Source organism: Nylanderia fulva, unplaced genomic scaffold (assembly GCF_048542155.1).
Source record: "Nylanderia fulva isolate GAGA-0341 unplaced genomic scaffold, ASM4854215v1 Scaffold1, whole genome shotgun sequence".
NCBI lineage: Eukaryota > Metazoa > Arthropoda > Insecta > Hymenoptera > Formicidae > Nylanderia > Nylanderia fulva.
This window is the reverse complement of record NW_028189192.1, coordinates 435,096-453,291: the sequence shown is the minus strand read 5'-3', so window position 1 is coordinate 453,291 and position 18,196 is coordinate 435,096. Positions and strand designations below refer to the sequence as shown.

Genomic DNA, 18,196 nt, shown 5'->3' with positions numbered 1-18,196 from the left:
TATTGAAATAAATTTTCTCTAATGGATAAAAACGCCACAAGTGTCATGATTAAGATTTTTTATTTCGAGGTAGATATATTTATTATTTATTTTATTGTGAAAAGTAATTTTAAAATGATAATTACTTTTATGAAACATGTATATCTAATATAAATCGTAATACTATAATCCACACACGACATACAAATTAAATGTTAAACAAGTATTAAATGTTTAACAAAGCTACAACAAAGTCCGTAAATTACGTATTACATATGTATCATTTATCAATTAATTCCTAATCAAACTTAATTTTAATGCCATAAAATAACATTTGAAAGTCGATCTCACTCTGTCGATTTAAATTTATTATTACTTATTTTGCAAATTCTAAATACGAAGTTTATCATAAAAATAATGATATTGTTGAATGATATAAAATAATGTGATAATTTTTGAAAAATGTTAACACTGGACATTAAAATGACAATCTAATTTGTACTTCCAACTCTTGTAAATGTAAAAAAACTAAAGTTGCGTGAATTTTTGTGTGTGAACTTAATACGCCATTGAAAATCGAATACTATTACGTATCATGCATCCAGATTTTCATGGGCAATTTGCTGAAAGCGGAATTTAAAAATTCTTTAAAATGTTTGGCAATACTAGCACTAGCCGCCGGTCTCATTTCTTCGATTATCTCTTTGGCATTCTGATTTAGAAATTGATTCATTGCCTGTCCGATCACGTTGTTGCCGTTTAGATGATCCATTATGCGAAATCTGACTCGGCCGAGGCTGAAGTCGATCAGCAATCGGGAAATTCTCATGTAACGAATGCCATCCCTTATTTCTTCGACACCCTGTATGCGACCGATTGCCTCTACATCACCTAAAATATCAAAGTAAATATTGGATTATTAAATCAAGGAGGAGAAGAAAATTGATAATACTTTATCATAGCATGACGGAGAGAAATACTCTATATATTTTAGATAAATTAGATCAGTTTTCCTGTTTTTATTGTGCTTTCACAAGAGTACTTACCAAATAAGGCCCAAAAATTTCCGTGACTTTGTATGGGAAAAAGAAGTACGTTCCCGTTGATATCGTAATTTCCATGAACTTCAATTTTAGGTAACGATATATGAAGATCGATCCTGTACGATGATATATTCACTCGTACTTTGTTGATGCTGTAGTTTCCTGGTCCTATCGCAGTGATGTTAGTAAAAAACGCTCTAATACGCACCGGTCCTTGGCCATTTTCTATCTTTAATTCGGGAATTACTAATGGTTCGATTGAAGGCAATTCTAGCTCAGGAATACCTGTTAAAGAATTGATATTAGAAACTATTTCGAAATCAAGATCAAAATTGTGTTAAAAATCCCGAAAGTATATAGATTAACTGAGACAATACAATAATGTTGGAATTTATTCTCTAATTTGCATATTTTATTATTACATTGGTTATAAAAATAATGATATTGATTTTTTTTAAGAGCTACATGTGAACGCTGAGCACATTCATATCTATATAAGAATTTATGAAAAAGATAACAATTTATTATTATTTTTTTTTGGACATTTTGGTCTATAAAATTTTATATTAATTAACATTATATTATTTTTATTATTTATTATTATGGTAAATACTTTTTTTCGGAAACTTAAATCTCATTTTGTTAATTATCGGTCACGATTTTATCTATTTATTAAAATAACACAGTTTTATTTTTCTATTTTATACAAAACATAAAGTGTAGAAAAAGAAAAATTTAACATAAATATAAATAATATATTTTTCGAGTAAATTATATGTATACTTATATAAAAGTAAACTTTATTCTTTTTTTTTAAATAGACGTTCAAATTAAGAGATGTGCGATAATATCTATTTATTAAAATTAATTTAATATACAAGAGAGAAAATAGAACACAATATTCGTGTTATATATATTTTTTAATTGAATTTAATTCAATATTTTGTGACACAACAATACACACCGACACGGTGCGGCGCCAGTGTTCGGTTCAGTGATTTTGTTAACAAGATGACAGGATCGTCTTGTCATTCGCGTGACGAGGCTCGAGCGAGAAGGTAGGTACTAATACGAGACGCCCCGTGTGTCATCGTATTATTTCTTGCAAGAAATGTAATCGCGACAAATAAAAAGAAAAAATTCAGAGGTATATACGTAACGTGGTTATTCGTTACAATTATTACGATCAATGACTGTTCGTGCAATTCATTAATTGATTCCGAAATCAACATGTCAAATTGTCAATTATTTATATCATAGAATAAAGTATATTGCGCGATTTAATTATTTGAAATAGAAATTGGTGCAATAAGAGACAATAATTATAAATTGTATGCGTTTTGTTACGGACGGTATTTTTTTGCGTAATTATTTATTTAAGAAATATATAGGCGCGCGTATTGGGAGTTAAATATATTGTGCCTTGCTATAAAACTCTTTACTGATTTAAATTAATTAATTAAATCCATTTATAGATAGAGACCGCGTAACAAAATATAAGTAAAATTGAAAAATTCAAAATAACAAAAAATCTATATTTACACATATAATAGTATCATAAATAATTAGTTATTTCAACTTTTTTTTATATGTATGTATTAGTTTAAATTATTTTCAATTCTTTCTTAATGAATTACTTATTAATTATTAATTAATTGTGTAATATTTTGCGACAATGTCAAGCATGCAATGACATACTTTTCCCATTTCGCTTATTATGTAAAAACGTTATAAAAAGATCTAAATTAGTTGTACAAATTTTCGCAACATTTCGTAATATTGATCCCGATGAAAGTTTATGGTATACTCTTACAACATGAAAACACTTTACGTAACAATTGGTACTAACATTTTGCTGCCTACAAGCTTAATTGATCTACCCACTGCATTAACTGACGCGTTATATAAATTCGATAAAAAAAAAAGATTAAACATCGTTTGATCAACTGAAATAAATACATCAAATGAATAAGATTTTCATATGGGGGATATTAATTTCTCTGGGGGTATTTATTTTTTAGATCAGATTATGTGAATATTATAATATATAATAGATAAAAAATAACATATCAAAACGAACGATTATAATGACTTTAAGTAATATTAAATTTTCATTCACAATATTTATACTATTTTTTCTTACATTTCTATCAGTACGTATATTGGGAAGCATTTGGCTGATTTAATGAATTACCGCGTGTCCGTGGTGTGCATATTGATTTTACTTACCTTTCACCAGGTATGGTTGAATATGGTTGAGCGTGCCAAGAAAGCACGAGTCGATCTTTGGATCTTTTCTGCTACACGGTAATATGTACTCGGCTGTAAAAAAGGAAACTTGATTGTATGCGATCAGACATTGCATAATGAATATTATGTAATTAATAACAGGCACAGTATAATAATAATAATAATAATAATAATAATATTACAATTTTTTAAACAATGATCTAATCGCGAAATTTCGAAATAAGCAATGATCGTATATCTGAATAATAGTCTTTTTTAGTCTTCCTTAAGTATATTTTTTAAACATTGCGTCTAGTTTTTAGACTTATACATGGATAGTGTACAAAGATTTATTGGAATTGCTAATTCGTATATATTTTTCACACTGCGATAACGAGACTTAATATTTTAAAAAACCAAATTAGGCAGGAATTTATTGACCAACACCGGCAAAGTTTAAATTTCTTTTATTAGAAAAGAAACGACGTTTCGACCATCAATTAGGTCCTCTTCAGGCTATAAAAATTACATAATACATTTCGGTAATACAATAAAATAAAAATAATAAAAATATCAGTGAATAATCGATGTATAAAAGAAACCAAAATTATAATAAAATATACATAAATACCTATTGAATTAAAATACATATTCCAATCAACGAATGATCAGGTAACTGTCAGTTGTAATACAACAGAAATGACATTCTTAAAAGAAATTTAAACTTTGCCGGTGTTGGTCAATAAATTCCTGCCTAATTTGGTTTTTTAAAAATTTAACTGGCGATCATATCACGTTTTTCTTGTTAATATTTTAAAATATGCAATTTTATGCCTTCGTAATATCTTTTGGAAACACTATGAGGTGCTATAAAATGTTGAATAAATAAAACTAAGCAGTAAATGAAATATACTAAATAAATCAAGACTATGAAAACTTGTAAAATCGTGTAATTTATATAATAATTATTTTTTCCAACATTATACAAAATTTATTAATTATTTATATGTTATATACTGACAATATCAGTATCAAAAATTAGTAAGTTTTAAACTTTAAAGAGCTAAATTAAATACAAAATTTTTTTATTGTATATTTTTCTGTTGATTTTATCTTTTTAAGAATCGAATACTATTTGAAATCTAATACTCTATTTAATGTTCTTTTCTTATTTTAATATATATTTTGTTATATTAATTTTGTTGTTCTCTTGTTATTTAATGTGCGTTTATTTGTGTGTATACATTAATATATTATAAAAAATTGTTATTAAATATTATATTATTATGGGTAAACTTCGCGATTATTAAATTAGCTTTCGAGTAATTAAATTGTTATTTCTCTTTTTTGTTTGTATTACCGGGATATCATTTAATTTGATCTAATGGAAATTATAATTAACATAGAATTATACTTGACATGGAATTATGCATACGTCCGTTTTTCAACAAATTATTCTGCAATGTTTCTTCCTACTTCCTTTCATATCTTTTATGCAATCACTCTCACTTTCAATGACCTCGCAAGGCTAACAGTCAATTGATGCTACTTTACCCGCCTCAAATTTGAAGAAACGTCAATCAGAGAAAGTAGTATTTTACTTGTATACTTCCGCGCGAGACTTTAAATGACTTAGAATAATTTGCTATTTTAAAAGAAAATTTTCTATTAAATAAATTTTAATTGCTTAATTTTTTTTACTTTTTACCGAAAAATAAAAGCTTATGACGATATCATATTTTCCATGTGTGTGATTTGATCATTTTATTAAATATTATATCTATGTGTTATAATAGTATATAATGTTTTAAATATTAGAGCAAACTCTCATATAAAATAAATTAGTAATAATTACGTGAGCATTATTGTATTCTAATATTGCATATATTTTTACTTTTTTTAAAGAATGCAGTCCAGATTAATTTTATTATAAAAAACGTAAACTTAATAATTATTTAAAAATGATGTAGTTTAAAAAAGTTATATATATATATATTTCTCTATTAATAATATACAAATTAATTAACTTTCATTGTCATAGATAAATATTTTATATAAGTATATTGAAATTTATGTAGGCATTTTTAAATTTATGAATTAATGAATTAATTTCCATATGTGTTTTAACAGTATTATTCGAGTTTTTCTCAAAAAAATAATAGTTAATATACTTTTTACTATATAATTAAGGACATCTATTAATTAACATTTTTAATGAGAGATATGAGCAAAAAAAAATTTGGTTGATTAAAATTTAGTTTCTAATACTATAAGTATGGCGACTCTTGACCTTTGTTGACGTAATTAAAATTTGTGTCAAACACCAGTAACAAGTTAGTAGCTTCGTATCGATATTATGTCTTGTAGTGGAATCTGGTCCACCTGACACATGTCTATTACGTCGCCACTTTCACTCTTGACACCCGCTCGGTCGACTGCACAAGAACGAATGTATACATAATGACAGACAAAGAAGTATATTAAACTTTAATATTTACAAATGTACATATAAACATTAAAAACCACATTAAAAAACCGCACTTATTTATCTCTTGAATTATTATATTTCAAAAATGCTGATCGATAATATCTTTTTTATTTTGTAATTTATATTTAATTAAAACGCACACATACTTGATTTAAATTATACATTTTAATGATATAAACGATTAAAATTTTGTTTTTATTTGTAAACGTATGCTCGCATATTTTAATTAGTTATTGTTAACTTACAAATTTTATTTAACGAGAATTTGAATAGAAAATTTTGATGAATTATTAAAAATATTTCGTAATTAATATAGAAACATTAGGTACAATTTTTTTCACGTAGACTGAGTTTTGACCATAAGGAACGTTATATCCAGGAAATAAAAAAAAGGAAATGTGATTAATCTTGATGTTTAGAGCTTGATTCGTAAACCCAGCACTTATCTTTCGAAAAAAATGTCGTCGCTTAGGTAATACGTAAAGTATACGGAGTAGAGAATCGGCGGTGCTTTGCGTATATCGTTGTAATACTGGCTTAACCCGGTACTTTCTCCGGACGATTGCCGCCGATTCTCGACACCAAGAATTACGCAATCTCTGACATAACCTTCGCCACGCCGTTGAGAAACGTTACGCCATATTTCGAGACATTATATCGGTGAGGACCAATGTGCACGTCGTTTTGCGTCATGTTCATACATACGAATTTGCTAGACTGGGCTATTATTACTTTCAGGAATGTTGGATAAAAAGTGCATGGCGTGATGTGGCACGTGTAAATTTCTTCATGCAAAACAGAATGATCACATTAACAGAGGAAATATTATGGTACGATGTTATTAATTTTATTAATGACACATAATTTTGTAAATGATATCACTCAGTGTGTAACACCGTTAAAGTTATCGATTTGTGATGAAAATGCTTTAGTATCGATTAGTAATGAATTTATTTCTAATTTTAATTTTTTTTTATTTATAAACATTTTTTAATTTTATCTAAATGTTCCATTAATGATTATAAGTAAATGAGAATTATTGTTACTGTAATATATATATATATATATAATTCTCATTACATAAATTAGAGCTAATAATTAAATAGACTAATTCAATAGAATAATTTAGAACTAAATATTGATAGTATTGTCATATGCACCTTTTTAAATTGTTCATATGCAGTCGTTAATTTATAACAATATAACGATATAAACGATGACAAAGATGATTATATATATATATATATATATAGCACATTATATGTGTAAAAAATTACAAAAATTTATATAACTTCTTACATAAAATTAATTTGCATAATAAATATTTGTTATGAAAGTTGTTGTTTGAATAATAATTTATTGCGTGCAAGATTTTAGACAAAATAAAGTTATTCGATGTTTAAATATTATTTCTATTTTTCAAAGTAATTTTTTGATTGATCTCACAATGTTTATAATAAATTTTTTAATTAGATTTATAATTTGCAAAAAGATTAAATATTCTCTTGTATGATAAAATAAAAATAATATATTATTACAGAATAATACATTCTAGCACGCGAATAAAAATGAGAATAATTAAAATCAATTTGGCAAAATGAAATATAGATTTGACTATACATCTATAATCGAACTTGTCAAAATGTCGCGAAAGAGTTTAATTAGCAATCGCGATCGCGGAAAGTGTAGGTGCAATCAAGGCAACAAGTTTCCATCACGTAACCATACGCTGCATCCATTGTTTGTACTTCTTTAGACTGTAACGAAAGAGAAAGGCAGATACGCTCGAGATGTTCGGCAAAAAAACGCGAATGAAAACGCGAAGTGAGATTACACTCGCATATAATCATTTCCTATTATCTTTTGTATACGTAATCAATGCGTTTATGCGTTATTCTCAAAATGAAATAAATGTAAGAAAGAAAGATAATAACGATAAAAGGAAGAAAAGATTCCTTTCGAACTAACCATAGAAATACAGTAGTTTAATTTAAAAATAAGTGTGTCATCAAATTATTATTAGCAAAGATTATTAAACAGAATAATAACACAAACCTTTTCCGGAAGCGTATATGAAAGAATATTAGCTTTCTCGTGGTTCTTTTATCGTTAGCATCAATAACATTTATTAAATAATTACAGAAATATTAAAAAAAAAAATAAAACTATTTAAAAATGCAAATATTGAAATTAAAATTTTTTTATATATATATTAATTAAGAGAACAAAACAGGCCTTAAAGAGTCGACAAATATTGGAAATGCTTGAATGTGTGTCTTAATGAAAATGTTAATAAATGAAAAAATTATTACACAGTTTAGTCATGGTTCAATGAGAAATAAAAATGATTGCGATCAGGTAACTAATGAATATTATCGCAATATCTCTTACTAATAAAATCGCATGGCGCATAGCAATCAATGTCATTTCAACGTCTCAGTTTCTAACAACTGCGTGAAGGACAAGACAGTTTAGAGATGAAAAAAATGATTTTGACACAAATCTTACGAGTGGCGAAATCCGGCTCATTGAGCACCGTAACGTTGGCTGCCGTAACGTTGACTTCCTTAACGTTGACTTCCTTAACGTTGGCTTCCTTAACGTTGGCTTCCTTAACGTTGGCTTCCTTAACGTTGACTTCCGTAACGTTCTGATCCTTGCAGGACACTAGTAAGATGCTCGAATAGAGTCCCAGAAGCAGGATGGTAGCTACCCTTGTGAAGGTCATTCTGGCTGTACTCTTCTCTCGAGAGACACGACACTCTTCACTTTCTCGTTCTGATTATGTCTGTAAAAATGCGAACACATCTTTAGCAATCATGCCGTGCGATTAATTACCCCTTACAAGGGACACTTACGACAGGGCACTCGTATTTAGGAGCGTGTACTTTAGCTCAAAGACCGGCAACTTTCTTGGCACAAAGATCGCAGAGAAAACATAATCGCGATATATGTGTATCGCGATATCGAGATAGGCTCGAGAAAAGAATCGAAGATAAAGAGTGCGAGAAAAAGGGTTCCGCCGATGACTAAACGACTATACTTTGTGATAAACTAAGGACGGGACCCCTTCATATCCTGTCTTATATGCGTGGGGATTCCCCTACTCTGAGAAAGCACCACTGCCTATCGACTTTAAGAAGTAGTCGTCGTGGCCTTTTTCCACATTTACCAGGACAACGTGCTCAACAATCTATCTTCTATGACCAATTGCACACGAAATTTGCATACGATTGCGATGATCGCGAAGAATGTGTGACGTTATTGTCGTAAAAACGCACAACGCTTCGTTTATAATTAAACAAATTCTTTGTGGGAACGGTAGGATTTTTATATCTTTGTCTTTTGTTTTTCATGCGCATAATTGCAGTTTATTATTGCAATTATATCGTTGGAGAGATTTTTCATGAATCTTATAGATTTTATACATTTTTTTAATGTATATTTTTGTGCATATTATATTTTTTTTATATAATAATAATAATATATATATATATATATGTATTATTATTAGTATTATTATTAGTATTATTATTTTCCATTAAACTTTTGTTTTGCCAAAAATAAAATTCATTATATATGTATATGTATATTTGAATACTGTTATTTAAATACTTATATCTTTAATATCTTTCTGTGGTATAATTTGCATTATATTTATATGTAATATATCAAATGCAACGAAATAAATAGAAAAAATACGTTCCTATTTCAATATTTTATATTGATGAGCGTGTATTGCTATAAGTATATAAGTTACATTGACTTTTTCACTGACCTAAATATCATCGACAAAATCATACAAACATTTTTTTTTAAATTATATGGATTGATCAAAAATGGTAAATACGTAGGTACATAGAGTATAGAAAAAAATAGATCATTAGTAGTTAATTACTTTATAAATATGTATGACTGGAAAAAAAACTGAATTAAAATAACACTTTTTTATAGTTACTACGCATGTAAGAGCTAAAAAATGTTATTACCCGTACCAATAAAAACTACAATAATAGAAAAAAATTACAGGTAACAATAATTTCTTCAATAATGTATTATTGAATAATATATTATTGAATAATATATTATTGAATAATATATTATTGAATAATATATTATTGAAAAACTATTATTGTACCAGGATACTCCAAAAAAAATTTAAATAAATGATTAAAATTATTTAAAATTCTTTAATTAATTGCATGAGAGAATATAAATGATAAATATCAATCAAATAAATATAAATATTAATATATCAATCATATAAATTATTAACACACTCTCAAATAAAAGGAATATTAATTAATATTAAAAATAATTTCGAAATTGTAGAAATAAAATAGTTAATTTTTTACAATATAACCATCTCATCATAAATAACAAACATTAAGTGTGAAGCAATTGTAATACTCTTTAGAAAAGAATTGCGACAAATTACATAATTAGATGATTATGTAATTACATTGTAAGAGATGGAGTGTGTCGAAAAGGAGAAAGAGAAAAACATAGAGAAAAGGAAAGAAATAAGAGAATTGCAATGAAAAGGAGTGAAAATAAAATACGACTTATGCGTAAAATAATCTTCATACAAATACGAATTACAAAAAATGACTCGTACTTGTAAAACATATATATGTAAATGCTATTTTTCAATCAAATAAGTTATAATTATGCATCATTTAAGGAAATTCTTGAGATTTCTGATATTTCTCCTAAGGGATGATTTTCAAATATACTTGACTGTAATGATGGTTAACAGTTTAAAGGAGCAAGAAACTGTTTTATCAGAAGAAAAGAATTATAAATATAATAAATATCATCTCTAAATATTTAAATACATATTTGTTGGAAAATTATATATATGTATATAATGCAAATATTAAAATTTAATTATCGAAAAATTATACTTTTTTTCATACACAAGAGCCGATTATATTACATATAAATAAAGAATAGTAAAGTAACACATGATTTTCTAGATTAATTATTTAGACTTTAGAAAATTGAAAACAATTGATAGAATAATAAATTATCGAATAGAACAATAAAAGGTAATGGAAAGGGTAATGGTTTAGGTAATGAAAAACGAACTCTATAATATATATAAAAACTTTTTAAACTTTTTGCGAATAAGAGTAATCAACGGATTTTGGTAACTTGAGAAGAAAAGAAGGTTTAGGGAGGCATTGTCGATGGCAAAGAGAGTTTATTTAATTTATTTATTCGGACAATTTATACAAGAATTAGAGAAAAAAATTTATATATAATATTTTTAAAAAGCTTATTGTATACCTAAAAATAATAGGTTTTTATGTGTATAAATATTCCATTAAATGTCTGTTTGTACGCACTGAATGATTCGACGCGAGCAATAATAATTTTTTAAATGCATAGAATACATTATTAATTGCCTATTAATATAAAGAAATAAGTACATAATATACTAAAACGACATATTATTTTCTGTTGTTTACAAATTAGACTGAACAATTTTCAATAGTCTTTTAATATGCGCACATGCTTCACAAACATAGTTTATACATATAATACATATTATATTTTTTTGCATATCTATGTGTGATGACACAATCAAAATTTACAGAAAATTAAATCGTGATTAGAATGCACACACTTTCTCATCTCAGATGCAACTGCTAGTTTGAATTTTAGTCAATTAACATTTTTTATTGATATAAAAACTTTTAAATATAGATTATATCTATAAATATACATTAAAAATATATTTATATACATATATAAAATATTTCTACATATAAAAGTATATGTATTTAAATATATATTTTTATATGTAACTAATAAATATATAAATTATAAACATTTAGGGTGGTAACAATGTATCCATCGGAAACTTTGAGTAAATCTTATTCGAAAATGTTTTGAAAATGTCTGCAACAGTATTCTCGAGAGCTGGCTTAATTTCGGCTGCTACAATTTTCCAATTGTCATTTATAAATAGATTCATAGCTTTGGATAAAGTATCATCGCCATTGAATAAATTATCCAGATTGATATTGGCGTTCCCAACGTCAAAGTCCACGTAAAAATCGATCACACGATAATGAATCTCATCAGTTTTTCGAGATTTATAACGTTCACCTTGAACAGTGGCTATAACTTCGATATCCGTGAAATTGCCACGTGCTAATCCATTTCCGTTTATTGGCAACAGCAGAATCTTTCCGTTTATATTGTAACGCGCACTCATTTCAAGACGTGGAAGGTATAATTTCAATCTAACTCGATCATTATCTACGTCAACTCTAAAAAAGAATGCTACATCAATTCTGCGTGCAACAAAATGTATGAATAATTTCTTAATATACAATTTAATTAATATAAATAAATTTTAACCAAATTAATTTTCCATAAATAAAAAAAAATTATTTTGGTCTATCGCGGGACTTACTTGACGCTCTTTAAGAGGAAATTTGTTCCACCTCGAACTTCGATATCACTATATGTCGATCTGATGGAAATTGGGCCAACTGCTTGGCTGATTTCAATTTGTGGTACGTGAAGCGGCTCACAAGGTGGTATTTGTAATTCTGGAATGCCCGTCCTCAAGTAAGGTCTTAACAACTCCACGCTTTGTTTTACACATTCGTTTAGATTCGGATCATTGCGATGACATATCTTCAGAAACGGCGCTATAGAGAAAATCTTTTTTTCACAATTTTTCTTGCAAACTGTTGTAATTCAAATAATGTTGTAATGTCAACAATGTAATAATTAACATTTAACATGAACAGGTAACATTTTATACGAAATATACAAATTGTTAGAAAATATGTTATAGTTAACATGGCAAAAACATGGATTAATTATTATTTATCATAATATTTTATTAAAAATTCCGTTACGTGGAATATCAGATTTCGAAAAATTGAATTTTATAGACTTTATGGATTTAATTTTCTTATAAAATGAATATAAATTTTTACTTACGTATATTTTGAGATTTCACTGCGATGAAGCCAGTTATTATCAGCAAAAATGCGAGAATATTTGTGTGCATTGTGACTACGAAGAAGTCCAGTCATGTAATAACTCACTGGTACGCTAAAATGTACAACGAAACATATGTGAATTTGACAATCGATTATTGCAATGCGCTGATCGAGCGTTTTTTTTAATAGCCCCCCTTTCACGATGTTCTCCTTTACTTACGATTTAATGTGCTTGTTTGACATGAAATGATACGCTTGCGTTACGTTTTTGTGATGCAATATGATTTAAAATGCAATTTAATTTTTTCAGTATCTGTATGTCATTTTCCAACTTTAAAAAAAAAAAAATTGCTTAATTGGCTTTTTCTATTTTATTCGTGTGATAATGATTTCCCGCTTAATGGAAGGCTGTCCCAGGACCTTGCTCTCCATTACATCATTGTGTAATAGGAGAATTTAAGGAAAAATATACTGACGTCTGACTAAGAGTCACTTAGCCAGCATCATATAAGATTGGTCCATGGCCCAGATCTTCTATGCCCTTCCACGATTGACTATAAAAACTTCCCGCGAATGCATCGTCGGCTTGCAGTCGATAGTTTTACCCTAAGTTTGCGGGTATCGTTAATACTCTTTAATTTGAAGACTCGTAGAGAATCGTTATTTTCGAGATGTTGCTTATAGAATCGTCGAGCAGCAAAAATTGATGTGACGTAACGTGTATGTATGTTGAATCGGATGCTGACGTACATAATCGTTCTATGTTTTCTATTAATATTCGTCATTATCGGTATTATCTTAGTATTGATTTATAAACCAATTTACGTTTGGAAGATTGACATATCTTATTGAAGAATCAAAAAATTCGATATTTTTATCAACGAATAAAATTTGTCAAAATTTGCAAACTATCACATTTTGAGAAATTAATAGCTGCAAAGACAAAATGCAAAGATTAGCGTCGCAGACTATCTTTCACATACTTTTAATACTCTCTACGATAACTTTGGCGAGATGCGCGTTATTAGAAATGTCCCGGATGCTCTGGAACAAGACTGTATCCGGAGGCCTAACGAAGATAGGCAAGCTGGATCCGTTGAAAGTGCCGATAATCAAAATTGATCAATCCGAGGGAGAGATTAATTACAGAGTGATCCTGAGAAACTTGGAAATCGTCGGTCTCAATGAATCGTTTCTGGAGAGTATCCACGTCGTCCGTGGCGGATTAAATTCCAACTTGAGCGAATTCGAGACCGGATACGTGAGTTACAGCAACATCAGAGATGTAGATTCTATCAAGTACAGATTCCATACCATGATGAGGGAACCTAGTGAGCCAAAAGAGAGTTTCGAAGCCGTCGTTTCGCCCGTAAATCGAGCCACAAATATCAGACCGTCTTATCAAGAAGCTCGCTTCGAAAAATCCCAACAAGATCAATACGGTTCCAGGATATTCGAACAAAGTCAGCAATATGATCGGCGAACGCCTTTCCGTCCCGATGCTACGTTCGATGGTTTTAATAGAGGCAATTTCAAAGCGCCAAACAATTTTCAGACAAATCCTGGAAATTCCCAAGATTTCAGGCGTCCTTCTTACGTCCAGCCTATTTATACGCAGAGAATGTAGGTTCAGGGATATCAGGGAGGCAGTGAAGACACAATTGATTGCGAAGATACAAAGAGCACTCAATTTAGAAGGAATCAGAAAGGCAGCCAAAAATATGGATCACGACAAGATGCCGAAAATGTTGAGGTTCACTTCATTGTTTCCCCCATAATAATAAATAGCATAATAATTATATATTATATTGTTTATATTATGTAAAAATTTTATATAAGGATCGAACATATTTTAGAATGAAGTAATATAAGTAATGGCGTGATTAATATGCAGAAACTTTCAAACTACAAAATTTACTAAAACAGGTTTCTGCATCGGAAACAGTCGAGACTAGGTTGAAAAATCAGGGTGATGCAAGACCGCCTGCGTTGTATAATAGAGAGCAGTCTCTACGATCAAACGTTACACGTGCGGGCAATGTTAAATTATCGAGAAATGGAATTAGAGAGCGAATGGGTTATATCGATATTGTTTACGCGGATGACAAAGCAAACGGAAGTATAAAACGTTTCGGTAACTTAGGTATCGATCCTGCAGAGAACCGACAAATATATGGAATCGAGGACGTCATGAAGGTATTTTTTTCATTTATTTATTTAGTTTTTTCTCTTTAAATATTTTTCAATTACGTATTATTTGTCAAATATTTTGATCCTTGAATTCACGTATGCAGGACATTCGAGAGGATACAAGATTCATTATTCACAATTTTACGGAAGGCGAAGCCTTGAGGAAAAAAAATGACATAGTTAAAGCTGCGATGGAAGCTAAAAATTTGAAGAATCTAACTAGGTATGCGAAGAGCTATCAGGAACAGCAAGGATACTTTGAAGAAGGCATGCAATTGATCTATCATTATGGAATAGACTTGAGAAATGATAGCGCTTCGCGGAATATCAAAATCAATGATACCAAGAGAACGAAACGAGCGCATCCTGAAGAAGCTGATGAAGTAAAAATCGATATTTTAATTAAATCTACACATTTCGAATTGTTGAAAAATTGTCTTTATTATTCTCTGATATATCTACGAATTAATGACAGAAAAAAATATAATTTTTCTTTCAATATCTTGTATACTGTAAATATTTCTAGGACGACGTAATTCACGTGATTTTAAGATTACGCGTGCCATTGCTTCGCGTCAAGTCTCAATACTCGCTTACAGGAAAAGTGGGAAAGGAGATGTTACATGGCAATGGCCTGTTGACCGGAAACTTTAGTAAGAAAAAACTTGCGTGCGATGTTTGGCGTGAGATTGCGAAAAATTCTGATAATTAATAAATACACTTGTATTATCTTAATAGCCGATGTAGTGGGTGATTTTACATTGGAACTGAAGAAGATCAACGACGAGCTGATGATCGTACGTGCTGCTAGAGCCAAATTGTCCGCCAAGGACAAGAAGATCAGTCTTCAGGGTATGAACGAGGCCGGACCAGTGCAAGTTATTCTCAATTATAGTAAGTATACGACGATTACGAATGATGCGCATCCGCGATTTATTGTTCTTTCGGACAGAGAAATATTAATCGAATTTAGTGCCTCTGAGCTTCAGAGAAAGAAAACAATAAATTAGCTATCTACTGTCAAAGTAAATCGACCAGCTTTAAAGCCGGTCTCGACGATTACGTGAAGTCACATTTGTGTTTGTTACGCGACTGTCACGGCTCTTCCGTAATTACTCGAATGAAAGCTGAATGAAAGAATGAAAAGTTAAATTCTTTCTTGGAAAGTAACATCGATTCGCGACTCGCTACGTGGCGCGATATCGAGTAGACATATATCGCGTCAATTATATAAACGGTGCATAAAAAAGGATAATTGTGCGGAAGATGAGTCTGCATGTAAAATGCAAAATTCTGCAATTTCGTAGATAATCTCTCCTCTTTGCTTCGTTCAAAAGAAACTCGCCGATCGGAAAAAACGTGCCGATTAAATCACGATCGTCGAATGCGAGCCGAGAATTCGCGAGAGAGTAAAAGTCCTCCTCGCTTTCTTGCGAGCGCGACCGAACGGGCATTAACTCGATTAATCTCTCATTCACGCCGATTTACTTTCCTCCGTTCAGGTTTAACCGCTGCAGAGGCAGTCGCCGCAATGCTCGCCGACGATTTTGCCACTAAGGGACTTGGCGAGAAATCGGCCGACGCGCTCATTTACAGGATGTACAACAATTCACCCGTCAATTGATCAGTCTCTACTTGCTCGATCAAGTGTGCGGGATGTTCAGGAATTTTGCGCCAATATTTATTATTTATTTTAGATCCTTATTTGTGTGCAAGAGTTGTCAAGTATTTATTTATGATTATTTTGGGATGTATTTGCTTACACATATGTTTATATACTGGTCAACGTAATGGGGTTTCAATTAGTATATATATATATATATATATTTATTACTTAGCTATATGAGCTTTATTCTTTACTTTTAATTAAATCTATTTATTTATGTTGTATATTACACAAAGAGATATCAATTTAGAACTACTCTTTCTAAACTCTTGTGTTGAGACTTATAAATTCTTATAATTCTTAACAAAAAAAATAGAAAGAATTTCTTTAGCATTTTTTATATTGCTTACACTCACATCTATTTCCCTTTTTAGTAATTTAAATCATTTATATTATTTTAAACTCTTTTTAACTCTTTATAAGCGTTATTCCTTGTTTATTTGCATATTGATTATTATCTCATACAAATTTTGCTACAAGTATTGTTTTTGAAATTCTGCATTACATGAAAAATAATTGTGTAATCAACAATATATGTATAATTACGAGATAAAATTTATTGTTTATAATACTGGTGAGAAAATCATCATTATGAATTTTGATTGCTTATTACAAGAATAGAGAAAGAACATAAATGGTTAATGAGAAATGATTCAATGGATGATTATATGTACGGTAGTTACCAATTATATGTATATGCAAATCTTTATTTAAATGTAAAAAAAACTAATTATTGAAATTAATGCAACGAGCAAACATCGGAAGCAGATGCTTGTAAATGAAAAGAGTTCTTAACGATATCGTATGTTAAATAAAATTGAGCAACTCCTTTCTCTCTCTTTCTCTCTCCCTCTAAAGAAAAGGACGTGTTCTTAGATCGCAACCCTGGCCTATAACCTGAAAGTTCTTGTTGATTTTCAGTTTCAATCATTTTCAACGTAACTTTGCATGTTTTCTTCTTCGAACATATATTATAATTTTAACCTTACATATGTAACACTGCACATTACCACATCTTATTATGCATCTATATTACGTATTGTTACGCTTTCATGTCTAACAATCAATGGATGTGAGCGGGATTTTCCTACGTTTTGTGTGCTGTAATTTTATCCTCAATTAACTAAGATAAGATTTACATAAATTATTCAATATTTTATTATAGGAACGATATATTTCTATCTATATTTAGATTTTAAAGCGATCCATTATAACGCTAAGATGCAGTTACTTTTTTTCAAAAGTTTAAAAAAAAATTCCGATAATCATATTGTTTAATAATCATGATAACAGTGTCAGCTAACTGCGCTTTTATCAAGGAATTTTTCACTTGAAAAGGACCAAAAACAGATGGTCAAAACGTTGTGGAAATAAAATAAAAATTTTCTTGGCTAGTTTGGGTCGAATTAAATATATCGTTTATTCCTATTTTAAATACCACTAGCGACGTTTTAAGTATTCAATTTGACAATATTTTATTGTTATAAACAGAAGTGTCGATTATTTATCGAAATAGATAATAAATCTTGTACAGCTACAAGAAGATATAATCGACAAAATAGTATATTGATCCGATGATTTCACAATTATATATTGTATAAGATGATAATGACAACGTATAAAAACGTTAAAA

At 29.3% G+C, this 18,196-nt stretch overlaps 3 protein-coding genes across 4 annotated transcripts; 1 reads left to right on the top strand and 2 right to left on the bottom strand.

Moving 5' to 3' along the window:
- Window positions 1-239: 239 nt before the first annotated feature.
- Window positions 240-8,837, bottom strand: LOC114939603 (protein takeout). 2 transcript variants are annotated; one of them, XM_029313961.2, is made up of 5 exons: window positions 8,598-8,837; window positions 8,248-8,527; window positions 3,252-3,344; window positions 1,026-1,307; window positions 240-870 (listed from the first exon to the last, which is right to left on the bottom strand). In XM_029313961.2, exons 2-5 carry the CDS (start codon window positions 8,465-8,467, stop codon window positions 566-568), a joined length of 900 nt encoding a protein of 299 aa, XP_029169794.1. In that variant the 5' UTR covers window positions 8,468-8,527; window positions 8,598-8,837; the 3' UTR covers window positions 240-565. The 2 variants fall into 2 exon arrangements, with proteins under 2 accessions (XP_029169794.1, XP_085338684.1); XM_085482558.1 differs by lacking the exon at window positions 8,598-8,837 and having other exon boundaries at window positions 8,248-8,583.
- Window positions 8,838-10,925: 2,088 nt separating this feature from the next.
- LOC114939521 (protein takeout) lies at window positions 10,926-12,838 on the bottom strand. Its single transcript, XM_029313829.2, has 3 exons — window positions 12,706-12,838; window positions 12,167-12,407; window positions 10,926-12,020 (listed from the first exon to the last, which is right to left on the bottom strand). The coding sequence occupies exons 1-3, from the start codon at window positions 12,773-12,775 to the stop codon at window positions 11,579-11,581; spliced, it is 753 nt and encodes a 250-aa protein (XP_029169662.1). The 5' UTR covers window positions 12,776-12,838; the 3' UTR covers window positions 10,926-11,578.
- Window positions 12,839-14,333: 1,495 nt separating this feature from the next.
- On the top strand, window positions 14,334-16,793 carry LOC114939520 (uncharacterized). Its single transcript, XM_029313828.2, has 6 exons — window positions 14,334-14,460; window positions 14,634-14,903; window positions 15,002-15,280; window positions 15,424-15,550; window positions 15,636-15,791; window positions 16,400-16,793. The coding sequence occupies exons 2-6, from the start codon at window positions 14,781-14,783 to the stop codon at window positions 16,519-16,521; spliced, it is 807 nt and encodes a 268-aa protein (XP_029169661.2). The 5' UTR covers window positions 14,334-14,460; window positions 14,634-14,780; the 3' UTR covers window positions 16,522-16,793.
- The last annotated feature ends 1,403 nt before the right edge of the window (window positions 16,794-18,196 follow it).